Below are 27,324 nucleotides of genomic sequence, written 5' to 3'. Positions count from 1 at the left end.
ATACACACAGGATTGTCATAAAGATTAAGTTAGGCAAGACTTAAATTATTTTCCCTAGGCTGTTAAGGAACCCTCCTTTCAACTGTAACTTGAGACAGTCCGAATGTCTTGAACCAAAATAAAGTATTGGAGGAAGCAAGGAGAGAGTGTGCCAGCCAGGTTGAGTATATGTGTGTTTGTGTGTGCATGCTTACGTACACTAATAGTCAAACGTTTGGACACATCTACTCATTCAAGGGTTTCTTTATTTTTACTATTTTCTACATTGTAAAATAATAGCGAAGACATCAAAATACATAGTTTATATTTGATATTCTTCAAAGTAGCCACCCTTTTCCTTGATGACAGCTTTGCACATTCTTGGCATTCTCTCAACAAGCTTCTTAAGGTAGTCACCTAGAATGCATTTCAATTAACAGGTGTACCTTGTTATTAAAAGTTAATTTGTGGAATTTCTTTCCTTCTTAATGCATTTGAGCCAATCAGTTGTGTTGTGACAAGGTAGGGGTGGTATACAGCCCTATTTGGCACAAGTCCATGTTATGGCAAGAACAGCTCAAATAAGCAAAGAAACAGTCCATCATTACTTTAAAACATGAAGGTCCGTCAATCCGTAAAATGTCAAGATCTTTAAAAGTTTCTTCAAGTGCAGTTGCAAAAATATCTATGATGAAACTGGCTCTCATGAGGAAAGGAAGACCCAGAGTTACCTCTGCTGCAGAGGATAAGTTGATTCGAGTTACCAGCCTCAGAAATTGCAGCCCAAATTAAATGCTTCACAGAGTTCAAGTAACAGACACATCTCAACACTGTTCAGAGGTGACACGCCATCCCATCTGGTTTGCGCTTAGTGTGACTATCATTTGTTTTTCAACAGGTCAGTTACCCAACACACCTCCAGGCTGTGTAAGAGCTATTTGACAAAGAAGGAGAGTGATGGAGTGCTGTATCAGATGTCCTGGCCTCCACAGTCACCCGACCTCAACCCAATTGAGATGGTTTGGGATGAGTTTGACCGCAGAGTGAAGGAAAAGCAGCCAAAAAGTGCTCAGCAGATGTGGGAACTCCTTCAAGACTGTTGAAAAAGCATTTCAGGTGAAGCTGGTTGAGAGAATGCCAAGAGTGTGCAAAGCTGTCATCAAGGCAAAGGGTGGCTACTTTGAAGAATCTAAAATCGAAAAAATATTTTGATTTGTTTACATTTTTTTTTGCTTATTACATGATTCCATATGTGTTATTTCATAGTTTTGATGTCTTCACTTTTATTCTACAATGTAGAAAACTGTACAAATAAAGAAAAATCCTGGAATGAGTAGGTGTGTCCAAAGTTTGGACTGGTACTGCTATGTGCATGTTTGTACTGTATGGATCAGGCTTGTCACTCACGTGTCTGCCAGGCTGTCCGTTAGGGGGTAGACGGCCCTTTTCCAACCCTGGGCAGGGAAGAAGACACTGGGCTGGGAGATCTGTCCTCCACAGCAGGGGTCAGCAGGTAGACACTGGGGCACCAGGTACCTCCAGGAGACACCGAAGTCCACAGAATACTGGACATGGACCTGATGCTCGGCATGGCGCTCCGGCACACTGCAGCCCACCACAATCTGTAGAGACACATGGACTTGCAAAAACATAACTTGTACATACACACATATCCTGTACTTTTGATCACAACATACACAAATACACCCAACCCCCCCCCCACAGACACACACCCACTCCTAGCGGTGAATCTCAGAAGTGTCTAGGGAAGCAGGGGTGTTCAATGTCAGTTATGGAGGGCCAAAACAGCTTTCATCCTCTCCTAATCAGGAACTGATTCAGACCTGGGATACCAGGTGAGAGCAATTAACTAATAGGTAGAAACAAAAAACAGAAGTGTTCCGGAATTGAACATCCCTGGTCTTGGGGGTAGGAACAGGGATTGTTTTTCGACAGGGCCACACACTCAACCATTTCCACTGTTTTGTACACAATTGTTGTTACCTTGAACTGCATGACCCAGCCTTTGTCCGGGACGATGTCATGTGTGACTGCATACACCTCTCTGCCGTCATCATTACCACACACCATAACTCCGTCTGGAGAGCTACAGAACCTCTGAACCGCACAGTCCTCACTGAACAGCCAGTGATCACTCACTGAGCGAGAGGGAAGCAGTGGAGAGGGGTCAGAGAAAGGAAGAGGGAGAGAGAAAGTAAGCATCCATCTCATCAAACAAAATACCTTTTTTCAAATACCTTATTTGTTTTTTTCATATACGTAGATTCAATAAATGTTCCTTCTGAAAGCAGTTGTATTTGATGCGGTCATTGCTTATTAGGATGAAACCTAATATGAGAGGCACAAAATCAACTCAGCAATCAGACATGGGCAGTCAAGAATTAGGGCCTGTATGACTGAAAGATCCTCCCCCAACTGTGTATGTACATGTAGTTGTGTATTTACCTGTCGTTGTGTATGTACCTGTGGTGGTGTATGTTGTGGTCTCGTCCAGATCCCCTGTGTATATACCTGAGGTGCTCTCCTCCTCTCCCTCACTCAACAGGCCTATCCTGCCTGTGGGGGTGCCATCAGCGGGCGCTCTCTCATGGTTAGGCAGCGCCACCCCTCCGAAGGTGTCAGAGATCTGTGCCCGCGGGTCGGAACCAGCGATTAGGACGTTATCCAGTGCCCAGTCACTGTGGTCGGACCCCTCGTGGGTCGGTTGCCACCAGCGCACACGCACACCCTCCTGACGGGCCGCATGGGGCAGCAGTACATTGACGAATCTACACATGACACACAGGTTAGGATTGGGAACAGCTGATGTGAAGGAAAAAGACAGGTTAAAGCCAATTCCCAGTTACTGTGTATCCTATTTTACTGTACTTCATTACTTGTAAGTCTATAAATACTCCTACTTTTTTCATGTGTGTTAAGCCTGACGAAGAACTTTGGGTAGAACATAAACCGTGGGAGCACTGGGAGCAATCAACAAAGTGTGCGTATATCTATTTTTCATAAAAAAAAGGCCCACCCAGGCTTTCTGTACAGGTCGTAAAAGATCTCTGTCAACAGGATCCAGTTGATTCCACCATTCAGACTGAACTCCAGTAGTACACACTGGTTACGGTTGCTCGGCGGGGTCATGCAGCCATACATAAAGTAGAACTGGATGAACTCTGCTTTGGTCAGGTTCAGATCCACCGTCACCAGCTGACGACTACAACTCTGTTGGAGAGAGACAGATACAAGAGACAACATGGAGGTTAAAGAGAAAGACATATTAGGTGGTGTCACGAACCTCGTCCTCCTCTTCTGAGAGTAGCGAGAAGGATCGGAGGACTAACACTGAACAAAAACAACAAACTAACAGTCCCGTAAGGTGAATGACAAAACACTAAACAAGAAATAGACACCCAAGAAACCCAGGTGGAAAAAGGCTACCTAAGTATGATTCTCAATCAGACAACTAACGACACCTGCCTCTGATTGAGAACCATAGTAGGCCGAACACAAAAACCAACATAGAAAATCAAACAGACTGCCCACCCCAACTCACACCCTGACCATACTAAAACAAAGACAAAAAACAAAGGAACTAAGGTCAGAACATGACAGATGGAGAGACACACCAGGTTTGGGCTCAATTTAATTTACGTATTCAAGTTAAAATGTTAATATTTTTAATTGAGGTGAAAGAGAAAATCAAATTCAAGTAAAAATAGCGTTTTATTTTCAATAAGGAATTGTCTGTTATTAAATTGTAGTGTCAGCTCACTTTCCAAAATGAACTGTAATAAATTCTAACCCTGATAACAACAGAGAGGCGGGGGCAATGCAAATACATTTTGACGATCTGAGGACCCATGCAACATCTTTTCAGTCTCCTGAGGGGGAATAGGTTTTGTCGTGTCCTCTTCACGACTGACTTGGTGTGATTGGACCATGTTAGTTTGTTGTTGATGTAGAAACCAAGGAACTTGAAGCTCTCAACCTGCTCCAGTGCTGCCCTGTAGATGAGAATGGGGTCATGCTCGGTCCTCTTTTTCCTGTTGTCCACAATCATCTCCTTTGCCTCCTTTGGCTGTAGTCAATGAATAGCATTCTCACATAGGTGTTCCTTTTGTCCAGCTGGGAAAGGGCAGTGTGGAGTGCAATAGAGATCGCATCATCTGTGGATCTGTTGGGGCGGTATGCAACTTGGAATGGGTCTAGGGTTTCTGGGATAATGGTGTTGATGGGAGCCATGACCAGCCTTTCAAAGCACTTCATGGCTACAGACGTCAATGCTACGGGTCGGCTGTGCTTCCCTTTGTAGTCTGTAATGGTTTGCAAGCCCTGCCACATCCGACGAGCATCAGAGCCGGTGTAGTACGATTCGATCTTAGTCCTGTATTGATGCTTTGCCTGTTTGATTGTTCGTCGGAGAGTATAGTGGGATTTCTTATAAGCTTCCTGGTTAGAGTCAGAGTCCCGCTCCTTGAAAGTGGCAGCTCTAGCCTTTAGGTAGTGCGGATGTTGCCTGTAATCCATGGCTTCTGGTTTGGGTATGTACGTACGATCACTGTTGGGATGACGTCATCTATGCAGTTAGTGATGAAGCCAATGACTAATGTGGTGTACTCCTCAATGCCATCGTAGGATTCCCTGAACTTATTCCAATCTGTGCTAGCAAAACAGTCCTGTAGCTTAGCATCTGCTTCATCTGACCACTTTTGTATTGATCTAGTCACTGGTGTTTCCTGCTTTAATTTTTGCAGAAGGAATCAGGAGGACAAAATTAGGAATCAGGAGGACAGAATTATGGTCAGATTTGCCAAAATGAGGGCGAGGGAGAGCTTTGTATGCATCTCCGTGTGTGGAGTCAAGGTGGTCCAGAGTTTTTTCCCCCTCTGGTTGCACATGTAACATGCTGATAGAAATTTGGTAAAACGGATTTAAGTTTCCCTGCATTTAAGTCCCCGGCAACTAGGAGCTCCGCTTATGGGTGAGCGTTTTCTTGTTTGCTTATGCCGGAATACAGCTCATTCAATGCTGTCTTACTGTAGTGCCAGCCTCTATATGTGGTGGTATGTAAACAGGTATGAAGAATACAGATGAAAACTCTCTCTGTAGGTAGTGTGGTCTACAGGCACAATGTATTGATAGATTGATAGGCACTGACCCCGCTGAAGTGCAGTGCAGCCCCAGATGCCACCGCCCCACAAACAGTGCTGAGCTTTCCCCCGGTTACCAGGTGCCAGTGGCTAAGAGAGTGGGCCCGGCTGAAACTGTCCTTCAGCTGGGAGGGCAGGGGGGCCACAGGCTCATCACAGTACTCGCCTTCCCACTCTGGGTCACACCTACATGGGGGACAAGAGGTGAGAGAAAGGGGTAAGGAGGTTATTGAATGGCCTCTCAGGTTGCTGTGTGTGACATTGTTGTTACAGATGTCGGGACTTCTACTTCAACATGGCAATGGAACACCACATTCGTGTCTGTAATTATTATTTCATGCTGGTGTGTTATTGAAATATCAGTCACTCACACACAGGAGCTCTGCTGGCAGCGTCCATGTCCGGAGCACATGTCGGAGCAGCCGTCTCCGATGTAGAGATTGTCCAGAGCCCAGGTCTGCTGCTTGTCAAATGGAGCCTGCTGGAACCAACGGAACCGCGTAGCTGGAGACCTGCAGATACATTTTAATGACATAATACAACTCGAACCAACTGTTCAAATGTTTGGACAGTGATTTTGAAGAATAACAACCTCGGTTTGGTTTGGCAGTCAAACAATGTGTAACTGACCTGGCGTAGATGGGAATGGGCAGAGTGACTCGGCCCCACTTGTTGTATGTGTCTGCCACCAGCAGTCTCTGTAGGGTGTAGGAGGAGCAGTCTTGACTGGTGGGGAGACAGTCACGCACCAGAGGCTGCCAGTGCAGACCCAGGTCCAGAGAATACTCAAGCTCAATGGCTGTAATGGACAAGGGTACAGAAAGACGCATAAATCAAATTATAAATCAAATCTAATGTTATTAGTCGCATACACACGTGTAAACTTTATCTAACTAGGCAAGTCAGTTAAGAACTAATTCTTCTTTTTATTGACAGTCTACACCGGCCAAACCTGGACGACACTGGGAAAATTGTGTTCCGCCATATGGGACTCCAAATCACGGCCAGTTGTGATAGAGCCTGGATTTGAACCAGGGTGTCTGTAGTGACGCCTTAAGCCCCGCTATGCATTGCCTTAGACCGCTGTACCAAACGGGAGCAGTGGAAAATATTCAGGCCGCTTCCCTTCTTCCACATTTTGTTATTTTGCAGCCTTATTCTAAAATAGATTTAAAAACATTTTTTTCCCTCATCAATCTACACAATACCCCATAATGACAAAGTGAAAACAGGTTTTTAGAATTGTTTCAAAATGTATAAAAAAAACAGAAATCTTGTTTGCATAAGTATTCAGACCCTTCGCTATGAGACTCAAAATTGAGCTCAGGTGCATCCTGTTTCCATTGATCATCCCTGAGGAGTTTCTACAACTTGATTGGAGTCCGCCTGTGGTAAATTCAATTGATTGGACATGATTTGGAAAGGCACACACCTGTCTATATAAGGTCCCACAGTTGACAGTGCATGTCATGAGGTGGAAGGGATTTTCGGTTAAGCTCCGAGACAGGATTGTGTCGAGGCACAGATCTAGGGAAGGGTACCAAAAAATGTCTGCAGCATTGAAGATCCATAAGAACACAGTGGTCTCCATCACTCTTAAATGGAAGGAGTTTGGAACCACCAAAACTCTTCCTAGAGCTGACTGCCCGGCCAAACTGAGCTGTGGGATGTGACCATATATATATACATACATACATACATACATACATACATACATACATACATACATACATACATACATACATACATACATACATACATACATACATACATACATACATACATACATACATACATACATACATACATACATACATACATACATACATACATACATACATACATACATACATACATACATACATACATACATACATACATACATACATACATACATACATACATACATACATACCTACATACATTACTGTTCAAAAGTTTGGGGTCACTTGGAAATGTCCTTGTTTTTGAAAGAATAGCTAATTTATTGTCCTTTAAAATAACATCAAATTGATCAGAAATACAGTGTAGACATTGATAATGTTGCAGATGACTATTGTAGCTGGAAATGGCTGAAGGCCATTATCCCGCAATCACCTCTTCACTGTTGACATAGAGACTGGTGTTTTGTGGGTACTATTTAATGAAGCTGCCAGTTGAGGACTTGTGAGGTGTCTGTTTCTCAAACTAGACAAACTGCTGGCCTTCAGCCATTTCCAGCTACAATAGTCATTCACACATTTCCAAGTGACCCCAAACTTTTGAACGGTAGTGTACACATAAACATATGGATGAGCAATGTCAAGCAGCATAGGCAAGATGCAATGGATGCTAAAAAATACAGTATACAGATATGAGAAGATTAATTCAAGATATGTAAACTTTATTAAAGTGGCATTATTTAAGTGACTTCTGATCCATTTATTAAAGTGGCCAACAATTTCAAGTCTCTATGTAGGCAGCAGCCTCTCTGTGTTAGTGATGGGTGTTTAACAGTCTGATGGCCTTGAGATAGAAGCTGTTTCTCAGTCTCTCGGTGCCAACAGAGATTTACCTGTACTGACCTGGCCTTCTGGATGGTAGCAGGGTGAACAGGCAGTGGCTTGGGTGGTTGTTGTTCTTGATGATGTTTTTGGCCTTCCTGTGACATCGGGTGCTGAAGGTGTCCTAGAGAGCAGGTAGTTTTCCCCTGGTGACCGCACCACGCTCTGGAGAGCTTTGCAGTTGTGGGCGGTGCAGTTGCCGTACCAGGTGGTGACACAGCCTGACAGGTTGCTCTCAATTGTGCATCTGTAAAAGATTATGAGGGTTGACAGGCCAAATTTCTTCAGCCTCCTGAGGTTGAAGAGGTGCTGTTGCGCCTTCTTCACCATACTGTCTGTTTGGGTGGACCATTTCAGTTTGTCCATGGTGTCCACCTTCTCCACTGCTGTCCCGACGATGTGGATAGGGGGGTGCTCCCTGTTTCCTGAAGTCCACGATCATCTCCCTTGTTTTGTTGACGTTGAGTGATAGTCATACTCGTCGCCAAACCCACTGGCTCCATGTCATCTACAAGACCCTGCTAGGTAAAGTCCCCCCTTATCTCAGCTCGCTGGTCACCATAGCATCTCCCACCTGTAGCACTCGCTCCAGCAGGTATATCTCTCTAGTCACCCCCAAAACCAATTCTTTCTTTGGCCGCCTCTCCTTCCAGTTCTCTGCTGCCAGTGACTGGAACGAACTGCAAAAATCTCTGAAACTGGAAACACTTATCTCCCTCACTAGCTTTAAGCACCAACTGTCAGAGCATCTTACAGATTACTGCACCTGTACATAGCCCACCTATAATTTAGCCCAAACAACTACCTCTTTCCCAACTGTATTTTATTTATTTATTTATTTTGCTCCTTTGCACCCCATTATTTTTATGTCTACTTTGCACATTCTTCCATTGCAAAACTACCATTCCAGTGTTTTACTTGCTATATTGTATTTATTTTGCCACCATGGCCTTTTTTGCCTTTACCTCCCTTCTCACCTCATTTTCTCACATTGTATATAGACTTGTTTATACTGTATTATTGACTGTATGTTTGTTTTACTCCATGTGTAACTCTGTGTCGTTGTATCTGTCGAACTGCTTTGCTTTATCTTGGCCAGGTCGCAATTGTAAATGAGAACTTGTTCTCAACTTGCCTACCTGGTTAAATAAAGGTGAAATAAAATAAAATAAATAAAAATAGGTTGTTTTCCTGACACCCTCACTTCCTCCCTTATAGGCTGTCTCATCATTGTTGGTGATCAAGTCTACTACTGTTGTGTCATCTGCAAACTAGATGAGTACGCACCCTTGTGGGAGTACAGGAGGGGGATGAGCACGCACCCTTGTGGGGCCCCAGTGTTGAGGATCAGCGGGGTGGAGATGTTGTTTCCTACCTTCACCACCTGGGGGTAGCCCGACAGGAATTCCAGGACCCAATCACACAGGGCGGGGTTGAAACCCAGGTCTTCGAGCTTAATGATGAGTTTGGAGGGTAGTGTTATGTTGAATGCTGAGCTATAGTCAATGAACAGCATTCTTACATCCTCTTGTCCAGGTGGGATAGGGCAGTGTGCAGTGTAATGGCGATTGCATCGTAAGCAAATTGAAGTGGGTCTAGGATGACAGGTAAGGTGGAGGTCATATGATCCTTGACTAGCCTCTCAAAGTACTTCATGATGACAGAAGTGAGTGTTACGGGGCGATAGTCATTCTGTTCAGGTACCTTTGCCTTCTTGGGTACTGGAACAATGGTGTTCTTCTTGAAGCATGTGGATAGGGAGAGATCGAATTGTCCGTAAACACACCAGCCAGCTGGTCTGTGCATAATCTGAAAGCGTGGCTAGGGATGCCGTCTGGACTGGCAGCCTTGCGAGGGTTAACATGATTAAATGTGTTACTCAAGTCGGCCACGGATAAGGAGAGCCCACAATCCTTCGTAGCAGGCTGCTTCGGTGACACTGCATTATCCTCAAAGCGGGCAAAGAAGGTGTTTAGTTTATCTGAAAGCAAGACCGTGACTCCACTTTGTATCTATACTGACATTTCGTTTTTTCGATTGCCTTGCGGAGGGCATAACGACGCTGTTTGAATTCGGCCATATTTGCAGTCACCTTTCCGTGGTTAAATGCGATGATCCGCGCTTACAGTTTCGGGCAAATGCTGCCATCTATCCACGGTTTCTGGTTAGGGTAAGTTTTAACAGTCACAGTAGGTACATCTCCTATACACTTCCTTATAAACTCACTCACCGAATCAGCTTATTGTCATGTTTGTCATTTATTATCATGTCTCGTCCCTGTGCTCCCCATTCTATTCGTTTCCCTCTGCTGGTCTTATTAGGTTCTTTCCCTCTTTCTATCCCTCTCTCTCCCCCTCCCTCTCTCACTCTCTCGCTCTCTCTTCTCTCTATCGTTCCGTTCCTGCTCCCAGCTGTTCCTATTCCCCTAATCATCATTTAGTCTTCCCACACCTGTTCCCGATCCTTTCCCCTGATTAGAGTCCCTATTTATTCCTTTGTGTTCCGTTCCTGTCCCGTCGGTTCCTTGTTTAGTATTCACCGTGCTGTGATTGTGTTTCGCCCTGTCCTGTCGTGTTTTTTGCCTTCATCAGATGCTGCGTGTGAGCAGGTGTCTCTGTCAACTACGGCCTGCGCCTACCCGAAGCGACCTGCAGTCTGTGGCCGCTTCTCCTGTTATTCCCCTCTACAGACTAGAGGATGTCTGTTATTCCCTGTTTGGACTTGAATAAACTCTGTTTCTGTTAAGTCGCTTTTGGGTCCTCTTTCACCTGCATGACAGAAGGAACCGACCAAGGAATGGACCCAGCGACTTCAGACGCTCGTTACACTGCCGTCGAGATCCAAGGAGCCATGCTCGGCAGACACGAGCAGGAATTGTCTGCTGCTCGCCATGCCGTGGAGAACCTGGCCGCTCAGGTTTCCGACCTCTCTGGACAGTTCCAGAGTCTACGTCTCGTGCCACCTGTTACTTCCTGGCCTGCCGAGCCTCCAGAACCTAGGGTTAATAACCCACCTTGCTACTCCGGGCAGCCCACTGAGTGCCGCTCCTTTCTCACGCAGTGTGAGATTGTGTTCTCTCTCCAACCCAACACATACTCTAGAGAGAGAGCTCGGGTTGCTTACGTCATTTCACTCCTTACTGGCCGGGCTCGAGAATGGGGCACAGCTATCTGGGAGGCAAGGGCTGATTGCTCTAACAAGTTCCAGAACTTTAAAGAGGAGATGATTCGGGTTTTTGACCGTTCAGTTTTTGGTAGGGAGGCTTCTAGGGCCCTGGCTTCCTTATGCCAAGGTGAACGGTCCATAACGGATTATTCTATTGAGTTTCGCACTCTTGCTGCCTCTAGTGAGTGGAACGAGCCGGCGCTGCTCGCTCGTTTTCTGGAGGGACTCCACGCAGTGGTTAAGGATGAGATTCTCTCCCGGGAGGTTCCCTCAGATGTGGACTCTTTGATTGCTCTCGCCATCCGCATAGAACGACGGGTAGATCTTCGTCACCGGGCTCGTGGAAGAGAGCTCGCATCAACGGTGTTTCCCTGCTCCGCATCGCAACCATCTCCCTCCTCTGGCTTTGAGACTGAGCCCATGCAGCTGGGAGGGATTCGCATCTCGACTAAGGAGAGGGAACGGAGGATCACCAACCGCCTGTGCCTCTATTGCGGAGTTGCTGGACATTTTGTTAATTCATGTCCAGTAAGAGGCCAGAGCCCATCAGTAAGCGGAGGGCTACTGGTGAGCGCTACTACTCTGGTCTCTTCATCTAGATCTTGTACTACTATGTCGGTCCATCTACGCTGGACCGGTTCGGGTGCTACATGCAGTGCCTTGATTGACTCTGGGGCTGAGGGTTGTTTCATGGACGAAGCATGGGTTCGGAAACATAACATTCCTTTCAGACCGTTAGACAAGCCTACGCCCATGTTTGCCTTAGATGGTAGTCATCTTCCCAGTATCAAATTTGAGACACTACCTTTAACTCTCACAGTATCTGGTAACCACAGTGAGACTATTTCTTTTTTGATTTTCCGTTCACCGTTTACTCCTGTTGTTTTGGGTCATCCCTGGCTAGTATGTCATAATCCTTCTATTAATTGGTCTAGTAATTCTATCCTATCCTGGAACGTTTCTTGTCATGTGAAGTGTTTAATGTCTGCCATCCCTCCCGTTTCTTCTGTCCCTACTTCTCAGGAGGAACCTGGCGATTTGACAGGAGTGCCGGAGGAATATCATGATCTGCGCACGGTCTTCAGTCGGTCCCGAGCCAACTCCCTTCCTCCTCACCGGTCGTATGATTGTAGTATTGATCTCCTTCCGGGGACCACTCCTCCTCGAGGTAGACTATACTCTCTGTCGGCTCCCGAACGTAAGGCTCTCGAGGATTATTTGTCTGTGTCTCTTGACGCCGGTACCATAGTGCCTTCTTCTTCTCCGGCCGGGGCGGGGTTCTTTTTTGTTAAGAAGAAGGACGGTACTCTGCGCCCCTGCGTGGATTATCGAGGGCTGAATGACATAACGGTTAAGAATCGTTATCCGCTTCCCCTTATGTCATCAGCCTTCGAGATTCTGCAGGGAGCCAGGTGCTTTACTAAGTTGGACCTTCGTAACGCTTACCATCTCGTGCGCATCAGAGAGGGGGACGAGTGGAAAACGGCGTTTAACACTCCGTTAGGGCATTTTGAGTACCGGGTTCTGCCGTTCGGTCTCGCCAATGCGCCAGCTGTTTTTCAGGCATTAGTTAATGATGTTCTGAGAGACATGCTGAACATCTTTGTTTTTGTCTATCTTGACGATATCCTGATTTTTTCTCCGTCACTCGAGATTCATGTTCAGCACGTTCGACGTGTTCTACAGCGCCTTTTAGAGAATTGTCTCTACGTAAAGTCTGAGAAGTGCTCTTTTCATGTCTCCTCCGTTACTTTTCTCGGTTCCGTTATTTCCGCTGAAGGCATTCAGATGGATTCCGCTAAGGTCCAAGCTGTCAGTGATTGGCCCGTTCCAAGGTCACGTGTCGAGTTGCAGCGCTTTTTAGGTTTCGCTAATTTCTATCGGCGTTTCATTCGTAATTTCGGTCAAGTTGCTGCCCCTCTCACAGCTCTTACTTCTGTCAAGACGTGTTTTAAGTGGTCCGGTTCCGCCCAGGGAGCTTTTGATCTTCTAAAAGAACGTTTTACGTCCGCTCCTATCCTCGTTACTCCTGACGTCACTAGACAATTCATTGTCGAGGTTGACGCTTCAGAGGTAGGCGTGGGAGCCATTCTATCCCAGCGCTTCCAGTCTGACGATAAGGTTCATCCTTGCGCTTATTTTTCTCATCGCCTGTCGCCATCTGAGCGCAACTATGATGTGGGTAACCGTGAACTGCTCGCCATCCGCTTAGCCCTAGGCGAATGGCGACAGTGGTTGGAGGGGGCGACCGTTCCTTTTGTCGTTTGGACAGACCATAAGAACCTTGAGTACATCCGTTCTGCCAAACGACTTAATGCCCGTCAAGCTCGTTGGGCGTTGTTTTTCGCTCGTTTCGAGTTTGTGATTTCTTACCGTCCGGGTAGCAAGAACACCAAGCCTGATGCCTTATCCCGTCTGTTTAGTTCTTCTGTGGCTTCTACTGATCCCGAGGGGATTCTTCCTTATGGGCGTGTTGTCGGGTTAACAGTCTGGGGAATTGAAAGACAGGTTAAGCAAGCACTCACGCACACTGCGTCGCCGCGCGCTTGTCCTAGTAACCTCCTTTTCGTTCCTGTTTCCACTCGTCTGGCTGTTCTTCAGTGGGCTCACTCTGCCAAGTTAGCTGGTCATCCCGGTGTTCGAGGCACTCTTGCGTCTATTCGCCAGCGCTTTTGGTGGCCGACTCAGGAGCGTGACACGCGCCGTTTCGTGGCTGCTTGTTCGGACTGCGCGCAGACTAAGTCGGGTAACTCTCCTCCTACCGGTCGTCTCAGACCGCTCCCCATTCCTTCTCGACCATGGTCTCACATCGCCTTAGACTTCATTACCGGTCTGCCTTTGTCTGCGGGGAAGACTGTGATTCTTACGGTTGTCGATAGGTTCTCTAAGGCGGCACATTTCATTCCCCTCGCTAAACTTCCTTCCGCTAAGGAGACGGCACAAATCATTATTGAGAATGTATTCAGAATTCATGGCCTCCCGTTAGACGCCGTTTCAGACAGAGGCCCGCAATTCACGTCACAGTTTTGGAGGGAGTTCTGTCGTTTGATTGGTGCGTCCGTCAGTCTCTCTTCCGGGTTTCATCCCCAGTCTAACGGTCAAGCAGAGAGGGCCAATCAGACGATTGGTCGCATACTACGCAGCCTTTCTTTCAGAAACCCTGCGTCTTGGGCAGAACAGCTCCCCTGGGCAGAATACGCTCACAATTCGCTTCCTTCGTCTGCTACCGGGTTATCTCCGTTTCAGAGTAGTCTGGGTTACCAGCCTCCTCTGTTCTCATCCCAGCTTGCCGAGTCCAGCGTTCCCTCCGCTCAAGCGTTTGTCCAACGTTGTGAGCGCACCTGGAGGAGGGTGAGGTCTGCACTTTGCCGTTACAGGGCACAGACGGTGAGAGCCGCCAATAAACGCAGGATTAAGAGTCCAAGGTATTGTTGCGGCCAGAGAGTGTGGCTTTCCACTCGCAACCTTCCTCTTACGACAGCTTCTCGTAAGTTGACTCCGCGGTTCATTGGTCCGTTCCGTGTCTCCCAGGTCGTCAATCCTGTCGCTGTGCGACTGCTTCTTCCGCGACATCTTCGTCGCGTCCATCCTGTCTTCCATGTCTCCTGTGTTAAGCCCTTTCTTCGCACCCCCGTTCGTCTTCCCTCCCCCCTCCCGTCCTTGTCGAGAGCGCACCTATTTACAAGGTACATAAGATCATGGACATGCGTTCTCGGGACGGGGTCACCAATACTTAGTGGATTGGGAGGGTTACGGTCCTGAGGAGAGGAGTTGGGTTCCGTCTCGGGACGTGCTGGACCGTTCACTCATCGATGATTTCCTCCGTTGCCGCCAGGATTCCTCCTCGAGTGCGCCAGGAGGCGCTCGGTGAGTGGGGGGTACTGTCATGTTTGTCATTTATTATCATGTCTCGTCCCTGTGCTCCCCATTCTATTCGTTTCCCTCTGCTGGTCTTATTAGGTTCTTTCCCTCTTTCTATCCCTCTCTCTCCCCCTCCCTCTCTCACTCTCTCGCTCTCTCTTCTCTCTATCGTTCCGTTCCTGCTCCCAGCTGTTCCTATTCCCCTAATCATCATTTAGTCTTCCCACACCTGTTCCCGATCCTTTCCCCTGATTAGAGTCCCTATTTATTCCTTTGTGTTCCGTTCCTGTCCCGTCGGTTCCTTGTTTAGTATTCACCGTGCTGTGATTGTGTTTCGCCCTGTCCTGTCGTGTTTTTTGCCTTCATCAGATGCTGCGTGTGAGCAGGTGTCTCTGTCAACTACGGCCTGCGCCTACCCGAAGCGACCTGCAGTCTGTGGCCGCTTCTCCTGTTATTCCCCTCTACAGACTAGAGGATGTCTGTTATTCCCTGTTTGGACTTGAATAAACTCTGTTTCTGTTAAGTCGCTTTTGGGTCCTCTTTCACCTGCATGACACTTATACATCAATATTATTCTCCGAGGCTACCGAGAACATATCAAAACAATCTTGAAGAGCAGATTCCGTTGAATAGTCCTGAGCATGGGTACATCCTCTTTGAGTTTCTGCCTATAGGAAGGGAGGAGCAAAATTTAGTCGTCGTCAGATTTGCCAAAAGGAGGGCGGGAGAGGGCCTTATATGCATAGCGTAAGTTAGAGTAGCAGTGATCCAGTGTTTTACCAGCACGAGCGCTACAGTCAATATGCTGATAGAATTTAGGTAGCCTTGTTCTCAAATTTGCTTTGTTATAATCCCCAGCTACAATAAACACAGCTTCAGGATATCCAGTTTCCAGTTTGCATAAAGTCCAGTGAAGTTCCTTGAGGGCCGTCGTGGTATTGGCTTGAGAGAGGATATACACGGCTGTGACAATACCCGATGAGAATTCCCCTTGGGAGAAGGGGAATTCGGCATTTGATTGTGAGGAATTCTAGGTCAGGTGAACAAAGGGACATGAGTTCCTGTATGTTGTTACAATTACACCATGAGTTGTTAATCATGAAACATACACCCCCGCCCTTCCTCTCCTGGAGAGATGTTTATTCCTGTCGGCGGGACAAACAAGGAATCCAGGTGGCTGTACCAACTCCGACAGAATTTCCCAAGACAGCCATGTACTTTGAAACAGAGTAGTTACAATCCCTGATGTCTCTCTAGAAAGCAACCCTTGCCCTAATTTTGTCTACCTTGTTATCCTGAGACTGGACATTAGCGAGTAATATACTTGGAATCTGTGGGTGGTGTGCGTGCCTCTGAAGTCTGGTCAGAAGACCGCTCTGTCTACCTCTTCTACGGCGATTTTGTTTAGGATGAACCTCTGGAATCAGTTCAAATGCCCTGTGTGGTTCGAACAAAGGTACCGCTTCGGGAAAGTTGTATTCCTGGTCGTAGTGCTGGTAAGTTGATGTCTCTCTGATTTCCTATAGTTCTTGCCGGCTGTATGTAATAACACTTAAGTTTTTCTGGGCTAGCAATGTAAGAAATAATAGATAAAAAAATGAAATACTGCAAAGTTTCCTAAGGACTAGAAGCAAAGCAGCCCCCTTTGCCGGCCCCATCTTGCTATCAAAGCCTACTGGATGATAACTTGTTTTTAACTAGGACATAAGAATTTATAACTGACGTTTTCTGACATAACATAGGTACAGCAGATCCACCTTATTGTATGGGACACTTTTAAAATGTGCCTTTAGAGGCCATGCAATTCAGAACTCATCTACAAAACAAAACAAATTTAGGTCAAAAGAGTCCATATTAACAAAGGAAATGGAAGGACTAACAATACAGACAGATAGCAATAAAAAAACTTTACCATAGATGCTCATATTTGAGGAAAAAGAAAAAGAAATGGAGGAACTTATTCAAGAAAGATCCCGTGTAATATATTATAAAAATAAAATCAACTGGATGGAATATGAGGAAAAATGCACCATATAATTTTTTTAATATTCGACAAAGAAATGCTAACTAAAATAATTTGCTGAAACTTGTTACAAATGATGCAGTTACCGAACTATATTTTGAAAGAGGAAGTAAAGTACTTCAAGCATATGTTTTCGTCTCCTCCATCTCCACTAACCAAAGCCAATTGTATGGATTTTTTCAAATTAATAATGTAAAATTATCATCTGTACAGAAAGACTCATGTGAAGGCCAATATAGAGATGAGGAACTTCTTGATGCAATTAAAGCCATTAAGGCTGGGAAAACCCCTGGCTGGATGGCATACCAGTGAAAGTATACCAAACGTTTTTTTGACATACTCAGGAGACCGTTATTAGTATGTTTTACCCACTCAACAAGAAGGTCTGATTTCATTATTACTGAAACAGGATCCAAATGGTAAATATAAAGATCCTGTCCATTTTAAAAATTGGAGGCCTCTTACACTTCAGTGTTGTGATGCAAAAATTCTAGCTAATTGCTAGCGAATTGCTTAGAATAGAAAAGGATAAATAGAATAGAATAAAAAAGGTATTGTCGGACATTATTCATCCTAATCAGACAGGGTTTTTACATGGACGATACATTGGAGTTAATATGAGACAAGTACTGGAAACAATAGAGCACTCTGAAGTATCGGGGAAAACAGGCCTGGTATTCATAGCTGACTTTGAAAAGGCCTTTGATAAAGTACGACTGAAGTTTATATATACTGTATATAAATGCCTGGAATATTTCATTTTTGGAGAATCTCTTATAAAAATTGGTTAAAGTTATGTATAGTACGCCTAGGTGTAAAATAGTAAATAATGGCTACATCTCAGAAAGGTTTAGACTGTCAAGAGGAGTAAAACAAGGTTGTCCACTATCGGCATATCTATGTATTATTGCCATCGAAATGTTAGCTGTTAAAATTAGAAATCCAGGGCTTCAAGCAAAGGAGTCATTCTATGCTGATGATTCTTGTTTTCTTTAAAATCCACAATTAGAATCCCTAAATAGCCTAATTTTCTAACCTCTCTGGTTAATAATTTGCCGGTTGCCAGGAGAACACTACCTGCCCCAATGCATAGTGTCAACTGTAAAGTTTGGTGGAAGGGGAATAATGGTATGGGGATGTTTTTCATGGTTTGGGATATGCCACTTAGTTCCAGTAAAGGGACATTATTACATTACAGCATACAATGACATTCTAGACGATTATGTGCTTCCAACTTTGTGTCAACAGTTTGGGGAATGCCCTTTCCTGTTCCAGCATGACAATGTCCCTGTTTACAAAACTATGTTCAGAAATGGTTTGTCGAGATGGGTATGTAAAATCTTGTCTGGCCTAGACAGAGCCCTGACCTCAACCTCATTGAACACCTTTGGGATGAATAGGAAAGATAACAGCGAGCCAGGCCTAATCACCCAACATCAGTGCCCGACCTCACTAACCTAGACAGCATAGCCAGGCAACGTTAATAAAAGCAAAAACAGCAATCAACAACAATCCTGAAAGCTCACATTTTTGACAAAAGAAATGTAACATATTCTTACTTACATTGACAACCTGTCAAGTATATATATTTTGTGGCTCACCGTAGCAGGAGTTTGTGACAGAGCATGAAGCTGAGAAATCAAACTGTATGAAAGCATCCTGTCCCAGGCTGATGTCTGTGGTGACAGCGTAGCGCGTGTTGGACTTTTCTATGAAAGCGAAGGCCGCCCCGTCAGAACCACACACGGGCATGCGGGTACCCCCGGGGTAGAGCAGCCAAGAACGCCCGTCCATAGAGGAGAAGTCGTCTTCTAAAGGACCCCAGCCACTGGCACTGCCCCCCACCACCACCTGAGTAGAGAGACATAGGTTCATGTCATATGCGTGATACTGTTATATTGATAAAGATGGACAGATTGAAGGATGGATGAATAATTTGATGAACATATCTTTTTATTTATTTATATATATTTTTTCACCTTTATTTAAACAAGGTATGCTAGTTGAGAACAAGTTCTCATTTACAACTGCAACCTGGCCAAGATAAAGCAAAGCAGTGCGTCGAAAACAACAAAGACACAATAGAACAAAAAAGACAGTCTATATACAGTGTGTGCAACTGGCGTGAGGAGGTAAGGCAATAAATAGGCCATAGTAGCGAAGTAATTACAATTTAGCAAATTAGCACGGGAGTGATAGATAGATAAGGTGTTTCACCTGGTCAATAACCCATGGACTATAGAAGTGTCCATTCTCAGAGGGCTGCCACCAGCGTAGGCGCGTGGCAGAGGTACGGGCACGCAGAGGGATCTCCAGGGCCACGAGGCGAGCTTGGTTACTGCTATTGAAGAAGAGGAAGTTGATTATGATGAAGGTAATGATTTATTTTATCCATTAGTAAATCATTTTTGCGTCATAAAGCATGTCAGTATAACACAAAACAACATTTACATTACAGTGATGTGTCACGCCCTTATCTTTTACACCTGTCTTTGTGATTGTCTCCACCCCCCTCCAGGTATCGCCCATCTTCCCCATTATCCCCATTGTCCCCTGTGTAGTTATACCTGTATTTTCTGTTTGTCTGTTGTCGGATGGTCTTGTTTGTCAAGCTTAACAGCGTTTGTCTTGTCAGCTCCTCTCTTTTCCCAGCCTCTCTTTTTCTCGACACGGTCTGTATCTGGGTCTTACCTTATCCTGATATGATGTGCAGTGAGAGTTATGCTAACCTGTTGGAGAAGAAGAAGTCCTGCAGCAGGCCCCAGGTCAGAGCCCCGTCTACAGAGAACTGGAGCAGGACAGGCTGGGAGCGGGGGTCTGGGGAGGCCTTACCACAGCCCAGACGCAGGAAGAATTGAATAAACCTACAAAATATATACAGTTGAAGGAAGTTGAAGTCATTAAAACTTGTTTTCAACCACTCCACAAATTTCTTGTTAACGAACTATAGTTTTGGCAAGTCTGTTAGGACATCTACTTTGTGCATGACACAAGTCATTTTTCCAACAATTGTTACAGACAGATTATTTCTCTTATATTTCATAGCATCACAATTCCAGTGGGTCAGAAGATTACACACACTAAGTTGACTGTGCCTTTAAACAGCTTGGAAAATTCCAGAAAATTATGTCATGGCTTTAGAAGCTTCTGATAGGCTAATTGACATCATTTGAGTCAATTGGAGGTGTACCTGTGGATGTATTTCAAGGCTTACCTTCAAACTCAGTGCCTCTTTGCTTGATATCATGGGAAAATCAAATGAAATCAGCCAAGACTTCAGAAAAACAATTGTAGACCTCCACAAGTCTAGTTCATCCTTGGGAGCAATTTCCAAACGCCTGAAGGTATCACGCTCATCTATGCAAACGATAGTACGCAAGTATAAACACCATGGGACCACGCATGTCCTCTGGTCTGATGAAACAAAAATAGAACTGTGTGGCCAGTATGACCATCATTATGTTTGGAGGAATAAGGGTGAGGCTTGCAAGTCGAAGGACACCATCCCAACCGTGAAGCACGGGGGTGGCAGCATCATGTTGTGGGGGTGCTTTGCTGCAGGAGGACCTGGTGCACTTCACAAAATAGATGGCATCATGAGGAAGGAAAATGATGTGGATATATTGAAGCAACATCCCAAGACATCAGTCAGGAAGTTAAAGCTTGTTCGCAAATGGGTCTTCCAAATGGACAATGACCCCAAGTATACTTTCAAAGTTGTGGCAAAATGGTTAAAGGACAACAAAGTCAAGGTATTGGAGTGGCCATCACAAAGCCCTGACCTCAATCCCAATTACACCAGCTCTGTCAGGAAGAATGGGCCAAAATTCACCCAACTTATTGTGGGATGCTTATGGAAGGCTACCGAAACATTTGACCCAAGTTAAACAATTTAAAGGCAATGCTACCAAATACTAATTGAGGGTATGTAAACTTCTGACCCACTGGGAATGTGATGAAAGAAATAAAAGCTGAAATAAATCATTCTCTCTGCTATTATTTCCCATTTTTTCAATGAAGTGGTGATCCTAACTGACCTAAGACAGGGCATTTTATACTAGGGTTAATTGTCAGGAATTGTGAAAATGTTTAAATGTACTTGACTAAGGTGTATGTAAACTTCTGACTTCAGCTGTATATATAGTTATAATGCACATTGATAAATATATGTACAAATATATATATATATATTTTTTTAATTTAGATTTATTTGACCTCCCTTTCTCCCCAATTTCGTAGTATCCAATTGTTAGTAGTTACTATGTTGTCTCATCGCTACAACTCCAGTACGGGCTCGGGAGAGACGAAAGTCGAAAGCCATGCGTCCCCCGAAACACAACCCAACCAAGCCGCATTGCTTCTTAACACAGCGTGCATCAAACCCGGAAGCCAGCTGCACCAATGTGTTGGAGGAAACATCGTGCACCTGGCGACCTGGTTAGCGTGCACTGTGCCCGGGCCGCCACAGGAGTCGCTAGTGCGCGTTGAGACAAGGATATCCCTACCGGCCAAACCCTCCCTAACCCGGACGACACTAAGCCAATTGTGCGTCGTCCCATGGAGCTCCCGGTCGCGGCCGGCTGCGACAGAGCCTGGGCTCGAACCCAGAGTCTCTGTTGGCACAGCTAGCACTGCGAGATGCAGTGCCCAATATATGTACATATATCAATGTGTGTAAGTGTGTGTTGAGAAAATATACTTCTTTATCTTTTCGTCTGAATTCAAATGGTTGTACTTAGCTCACACATACACATTTTACTATCAATGTGAGGAACATTCCACTTGAGAAGTGAGGAGCAGGTTTTCTAATAGGGTTAAATACATTATGTCACCTCAACTCACCACCTGAGGGCCTCAAAAGCACAGCTATCAGTTAAAAACCTTCAAAGAAAACAACACACACACACACACACACACACACACACACACACACACACACACACACACACACACACACACACACACACACACACACACACACACACACACACACACACACACACACACACACACACACACACACACACACGATACCTTGCGTTGGAAAGGTCCATGTCATTGGTGACCAGCATGCGAAGGCCATCCTCGCTGAAGAACAGGTGGTTCCCACTGGACATGATGCCACATTTCCTGCTAGGTTTCCCTCCACTAAGCAGCCTAAACCTGTCAGCATCCACCGCCCCTCCTGTACACACACACACAAGGGCAAGCAGGCATGCACACAAGCACGACAAACGCACACACAGGCATACAAATGAACATTTTTCATTGGTAGCACTGGTGCTCTCAACTTTAAAAAGTTAGGAGCATCACATGAAATTTAGGAGCACCGGAAAGTTTATTTTAGAAGGAATCATTTTTTAATTGATTGAGATAATAGCCTATACTGGGCTTTATGAATTCTAGCTACTTTTACAGCACCTGTTGTGCCCTAGAAACTAATATATAACACTGTTAACACATTAGTTTATTATAAAAGCAAGTTAAAAGGTGGCATGCATTGAAAACGTGTGGCTTTCTAGTGGCTTTTTCTTTTGCAAAATAACTATGAATTATCAGACTTGTTTTAAAGTAAATGTCAACATATAGCAAGGTGTGAAACATTCACTGTTTTACAAGGAACAATAGCAGGTCTATTTCACTCCAGTAGCTCGAATATTCTGTAAATTCATCATTCACCTGTGGGAACATGACAGCTCTCAATACCCAACAGAAAGATTTTGCCAATACTATCTGATTGATTTTTTGTGAGGAAATGACCTTTGCAATTAAAACCGATACATTAATCTCTTGCAATGCTCACTTCTGAAGTGGATTCCCCCTCAACTAAAGTGTAAAAGTTTGAGACAGTGGACAATGTGACAGAGGGCTGACTCCAAAAAGCACAAACTAAGCTAATCTCCTAAAAAAGAAAACAGAATCACTCCCTGTGGGTCCTGCTTTTGGTTTCACATCCATGGGCTTATTAAAACTAACGATAAAAATGACATCATTAATGGTACATTATTTTATTTATGGCAATGCTAGCTATCCTCTCTTGGAATTTGAAAGCGTAAACTCTCCTATTAAATGTTTCAGCTGTCTTGATATCCTATCAAGAAACCATACTGATATACTGTAGCAATGTTCCAAGAAACTCAAAAAGGATACACAAATAGGTTGCTTTTTCATCCACCCCAAATAAAACTAAAGGTGTAATCATAATGATACATAGGAAACTCAAAATTACCATCTTGGGTAAAATCACTATCGTTCAATGTTTCCAAATTGGAAAGAAAATGGCCTTTTTAATGTGTATGCTTCAAATTCATATGAACCCAGGTTTTTCAATTCTCTGAACAGTATATTGTTAGAAATAACTGAATTCCATCTGGTTATTGGGATGCCATTTTGGGCATGCAGGAAAATATTGAATAGACCAACGCAACCAAGGCAACCATATGCAAGAAAGGCTTTCCAGGATATACACTCTGAGGCCTGGCAAGCACACACTCCTAAAGCAAAAGAGTACACCTCCGATTTCATACATTATTTACACCTCTGTCTTCTTTAATCAAGAAAGTAGAAAATCAACAAAATAAGCTTGTCTGACCACCACGCTTACTACTGCCAGCTTAAAATGTCAGAATCTCCTAAGTGTCAAAAGATGGCATTTCAACTGTTCATTATTTTCAAAATCCTTCATTCTGTGATCGATTTGAAAATCAAATAAATAAATTAATGATGATCAATACAAAGTCAGTCGATGTTAACTGTGTTAGTGTTCCCATCAAACACATTTTTCAGACCAGGTAGCTATTACTCTTTCCAAAGTCAAGACAGAACTTAATTTATTAATTAGACAGAAAGCAGAATTTACCATCCATTGAGTAAGACTCAACCATTTCTTCCATGGTAATTGTCCCAGTCGTTTACTGGCCAACATTCTACGCAGTAATTATCAATTAGCTCTCGAGTGGTGCAGCGGTCTAAGGCTCTGCATCTCAGTGCAAGAGGCGTCACTACAGTCCCTGGTTCAAATCCAGGCTGTATCACATCCGGCTGTGATTGGGAGTCCCATAGGGTGGCGCACAATAGGCGTCATTAGAAACAACAGCTCCTTGTGCTGTATTATCTCTCGATGAAGAAAAAGCTTTTAATAGATTCAATTGGTCATATCACTGATCTGTCTTGGAACATGTGGGAATTGTCTCCAATTTCATTAATATGACTAAAATATTATATTCCAACCCCTCAATCATAGTTACAACAGGCAATATCTGCTCTGCTCCATTAAGAATCACTGGAAGCAGCAGACAAGGTGATCCAATTTTACCTCTGCTATTCTTATTGTCCATGGAACTCCTAGCCCAGGAAATTCTTCAATTTAACCTCTTAAAGGATAGGGGGCAGCATTTCCACTTTTTGGCATGCTACTCATGCCAGGAATATATTATATGCATATGATTAGTAGGTGTGGATAGAAAACACTCTGAAGTTTCTAAAACTGGTTCAATCATGTCTGTGACTAGCAGGCAAAACCCTGAGGAAAAACTGTTCAGAATTATTATTTTTTTCCTCTGACCATTCCCCCAGTTGTCTTTGCCAAGGGAAATTTGATAGCGACCATTTTACAGTTCCGACGACTTCCACAGGATGTCACCAGTCTTTGGAATTGGTTTATAGGCAACTTTTGAAATGTTTTGTAGTGACGTTGTGTTTTGGAAAGCAGTTTTTTTCCGGATCAAACCTGCTTTATAAATGGACATTTTGGGTATACATGGACCAATTGTGATGTTTATAGGACATATTGGAGTGCCAACAAATAAGCTCGTCAAAGGTAATGCATGTTTTATATTTTGTTTCAGCGTTTTGTGTAGCGCCGGCGACGCTAATTATTTTGTTTACAACTCGTTCAGGTGGTTCAGGAGGGTGCATGCTATCAGATAATAGCTTCTCATGCTTTCGCCGAAAAGCATTTTTAAAATCTGACATGTTGGCTGGATTCACAACGAGTGTAGCTTTATTTGAGTACCCTGCATGTGTGATTTAATGAAAGTTTGAGTTTTATCGCGTTTTATTAGAATTTGGTGCTATGCATTTCCCGAGGCTATTGGCCACTTGAGACGCTAGCGTCTCCCCTATCCATTAGAGGTTTAAGGAAATAACACAAATTTCTCTCAAATCTACTGATCACTTAATCTCATTATACGCAGACAATATTTTACTACATCTAGATAATGTATCTCAATCACATTGAAGATCAAATATACATTCAGCTTCATCTCAAGTTATAAAATGAATCTAACCAAATCAGCCCAACTGCCTCTCAAGAACCTGTTGGAGGATTCTCTCTCTATTTATTGTATCCCAATCGTTACCCGTTTTAAATATTTGTGAGTAGATATATTTCCTTCTTTAGATAAAACCAATGCCAGAAACTTCAAAAGAACGCTCAAATCAATTCAATCCGACCTCAGTACGTTGCCAGTTGCTTTAACCGGAAAAATATATGTTATTAAAATTAATATATTTCCACGGCTGAATTTCTGTAGTTCAATGCTTCCAATGGCTCCCCTTTCTGGCTACTGGGATACAATTCACAGTGCGGTTAAAACATGTATATTGAAAGGTAAACAATTCCAGATTAAATTAACACATTTACAAAAAGGGAAAGATATAGGAAGACTATCCATACCAAACATATAATTGCACTTTGCCCCATCCTAAATTGGCTAAAACAGGATTATTCTGCCCCCTGGTTGATTAAAGAATGAAATATGGTGTCTCCTATTGCTCTGAAAGAGGTTGTGTACACTGATATATTCCTTAAACAATGTAAACTGTGCTTTGGTCCTATTATTGCAACAACATAAAAATATTGTCCTATTACTGGGAATCAAAATGGCATGCCCAATGGTCCTGTGGAGTCCTTACCCGCACCGATATCATGGATAGTAATGGTTTGAGAACATTCCAATATTTGAAAGATACATACACATTAGGAGGCAACACCGTCTTTCTATATTTACAATTTAGGTCAGCTATGCTGGCCTTTGGAGTCTCTTGAGAAACCAAACTATCAAAACATCAAATGATGAGATTTACAGTGCCTTCATAAAGACCTTTTCCAAGTTTTATTGTGTTACAAAGTGGGATTAAATATATATTTAATTGTCCATTTTTGTCAATGATCTACAGAAAATACTCTGTAACGTAAAAGTGAAATAAAAATATGTATTGGTTAGGTAAGTATTCAACCCCTGAGTCAATACATGTTAGAATCACCTTTAGCAGCAGTTACAATCTGGGTAAGTCTCTAAGAGTTTTCACACCTGGATTGTACATCATTTTCCCATTATACTTTTCAAAATTCTTCAAGCTCTGTCAAATTGGTTGTTGATCATTGCAATACAACAATTTTAAGGTTTTCCATAGATTTTCAAGCCGGTTTAAGTCAAAACTGTTACTTGGCCACTCAGGAACATTCACTGTCTTCTTGGTAAGCAAATCCAGTGTAGATTTGGCGGTGTGTTTTAGGTTATCGTCCTGCTAAAAGGTGAAGTCAGTGTCTGGTGGAAGGCACACTGAACCAGGTTTTCCTCTAGGATTTTCCCAGTGCTTAGCGCAATTCTGTTTCTTTTTTCTTCTGAAAAACTCCCCTATCTTCAATGATTACAAGCATACCCACAACACGATGCAGACACCACTATGCTTGGAAATATGGAGAGTGGTACTCAATAATGTGTTCATTTGGATTTACCTCAAAGACAACACTTTGTATTCAGGAAAAAAATCTTAATTGTTTTGCCACATTTTTTGCAGTATTACTTTAGTGACTTGTTGCAAACAGGATGCATGTTTTGGAATAGATTTTTATTTTATACAGGCTTCCTTATTTTCACTCTGTCAGGTTATTATTGTGGAGTAACTACAATGTTGTTGAGCCATCTGTTTTCTCCTAGAGATGAGTTTGGATTGGTCTACCATAAAGCACGCATCTGTCAGTTGGAGCTGGCCAGTATGTTTAGGTAATAGCGTCGAACACGTCTTTGAAAGATATATAGGGTAGTAAAACTGCATAAACCTAATGTCAAGTTAAAGTGTATTATTAGCTAGCTAACATTAGCTGGCTGGCTCGGTAGCTAACGTTATGTGCATGCTCTCCATTTTCTGGAGGAGCGAGTTTTGAAATCAGTGGAATTGGAGTTGATGGCTAAAGAGAAGGAGAAAACACCAGTCTGGATAACATCGTCAAACTAAGGCAACCAAGCATGGCATCAGACAGGAGACAGAAAGTGGTTTAAATTCAAATGTACTGTTAGCTAGCTAACATTGGCTGGCTGGGTCGCTAACGTTATGTGTATGATCTTATTCTTTGTATATCTCAGACACATTTGTTTGACTAGTTATAGCTATAGAACCTGGTGGTTAGCTACCTGCAGATTCATGCAGGGCAGCAACGTCATGAGTTGTGATTATGGTCCATTGTTTAGCTAGCTAGCTGCATGTCTGAACCAGTTCTGCTAGGGGGAGTAAAATTGTCAGAGTGGGGTATTCTCTCATTATGTTTCTGGAAGTAGCTAGCCAATATTAGCCAGTTAGTTGGGTGCTT

General features: G+C 43.8%; 1 protein-coding gene across 1 annotated transcript in view; it reads right to left on the bottom strand.

Annotated features, from left to right (window-relative positions):
* Positions 1-27,324, bottom strand: part of LOC124020489 (reelin-like) — a 266,814-nt gene that overhangs the window by 18,630 nt on the left and 220,860 nt on the right. Inside the window, exons 45-55 of the mRNA XM_046335735.1 lie at positions 21,765-21,915; positions 19,460-19,594; positions 18,948-19,071; positions 18,332-18,581; positions 5,769-5,937; positions 5,510-5,650; positions 5,147-5,324; positions 3,017-3,210; positions 2,464-2,768; positions 1,984-2,138; positions 1,387-1,601 (exon numbers count right to left, since the gene is read on the bottom strand). Of these exons, the coding sequence (XP_046191691.1) occupies positions 1,387-1,601; positions 1,984-2,138; positions 2,464-2,768; positions 3,017-3,210; positions 5,147-5,324; positions 5,510-5,650; positions 5,769-5,937; positions 18,332-18,581; positions 18,948-19,071; positions 19,460-19,594; positions 21,765-21,915 (2,017 nt within the window). The remainder of the gene's footprint in view (positions 1-1,386; positions 1,602-1,983; positions 2,139-2,463; positions 2,769-3,016; positions 3,211-5,146; positions 5,325-5,509; positions 5,651-5,768; positions 5,938-18,331; positions 18,582-18,947; positions 19,072-19,459; positions 19,595-21,764; positions 21,916-27,324) is intronic.

Source organism: Oncorhynchus gorbuscha, unplaced genomic scaffold (genome assembly GCF_021184085.1).
Source record: "Oncorhynchus gorbuscha isolate QuinsamMale2020 ecotype Even-year unplaced genomic scaffold, OgorEven_v1.0 Un_scaffold_835, whole genome shotgun sequence".
NCBI lineage: Eukaryota > Metazoa > Chordata > Actinopteri > Salmoniformes > Salmonidae > Oncorhynchus > Oncorhynchus gorbuscha.
Note: the sequence above shows the minus strand (reverse complement) of the source record. Positions and strands in the feature narration are given on the sequence as shown.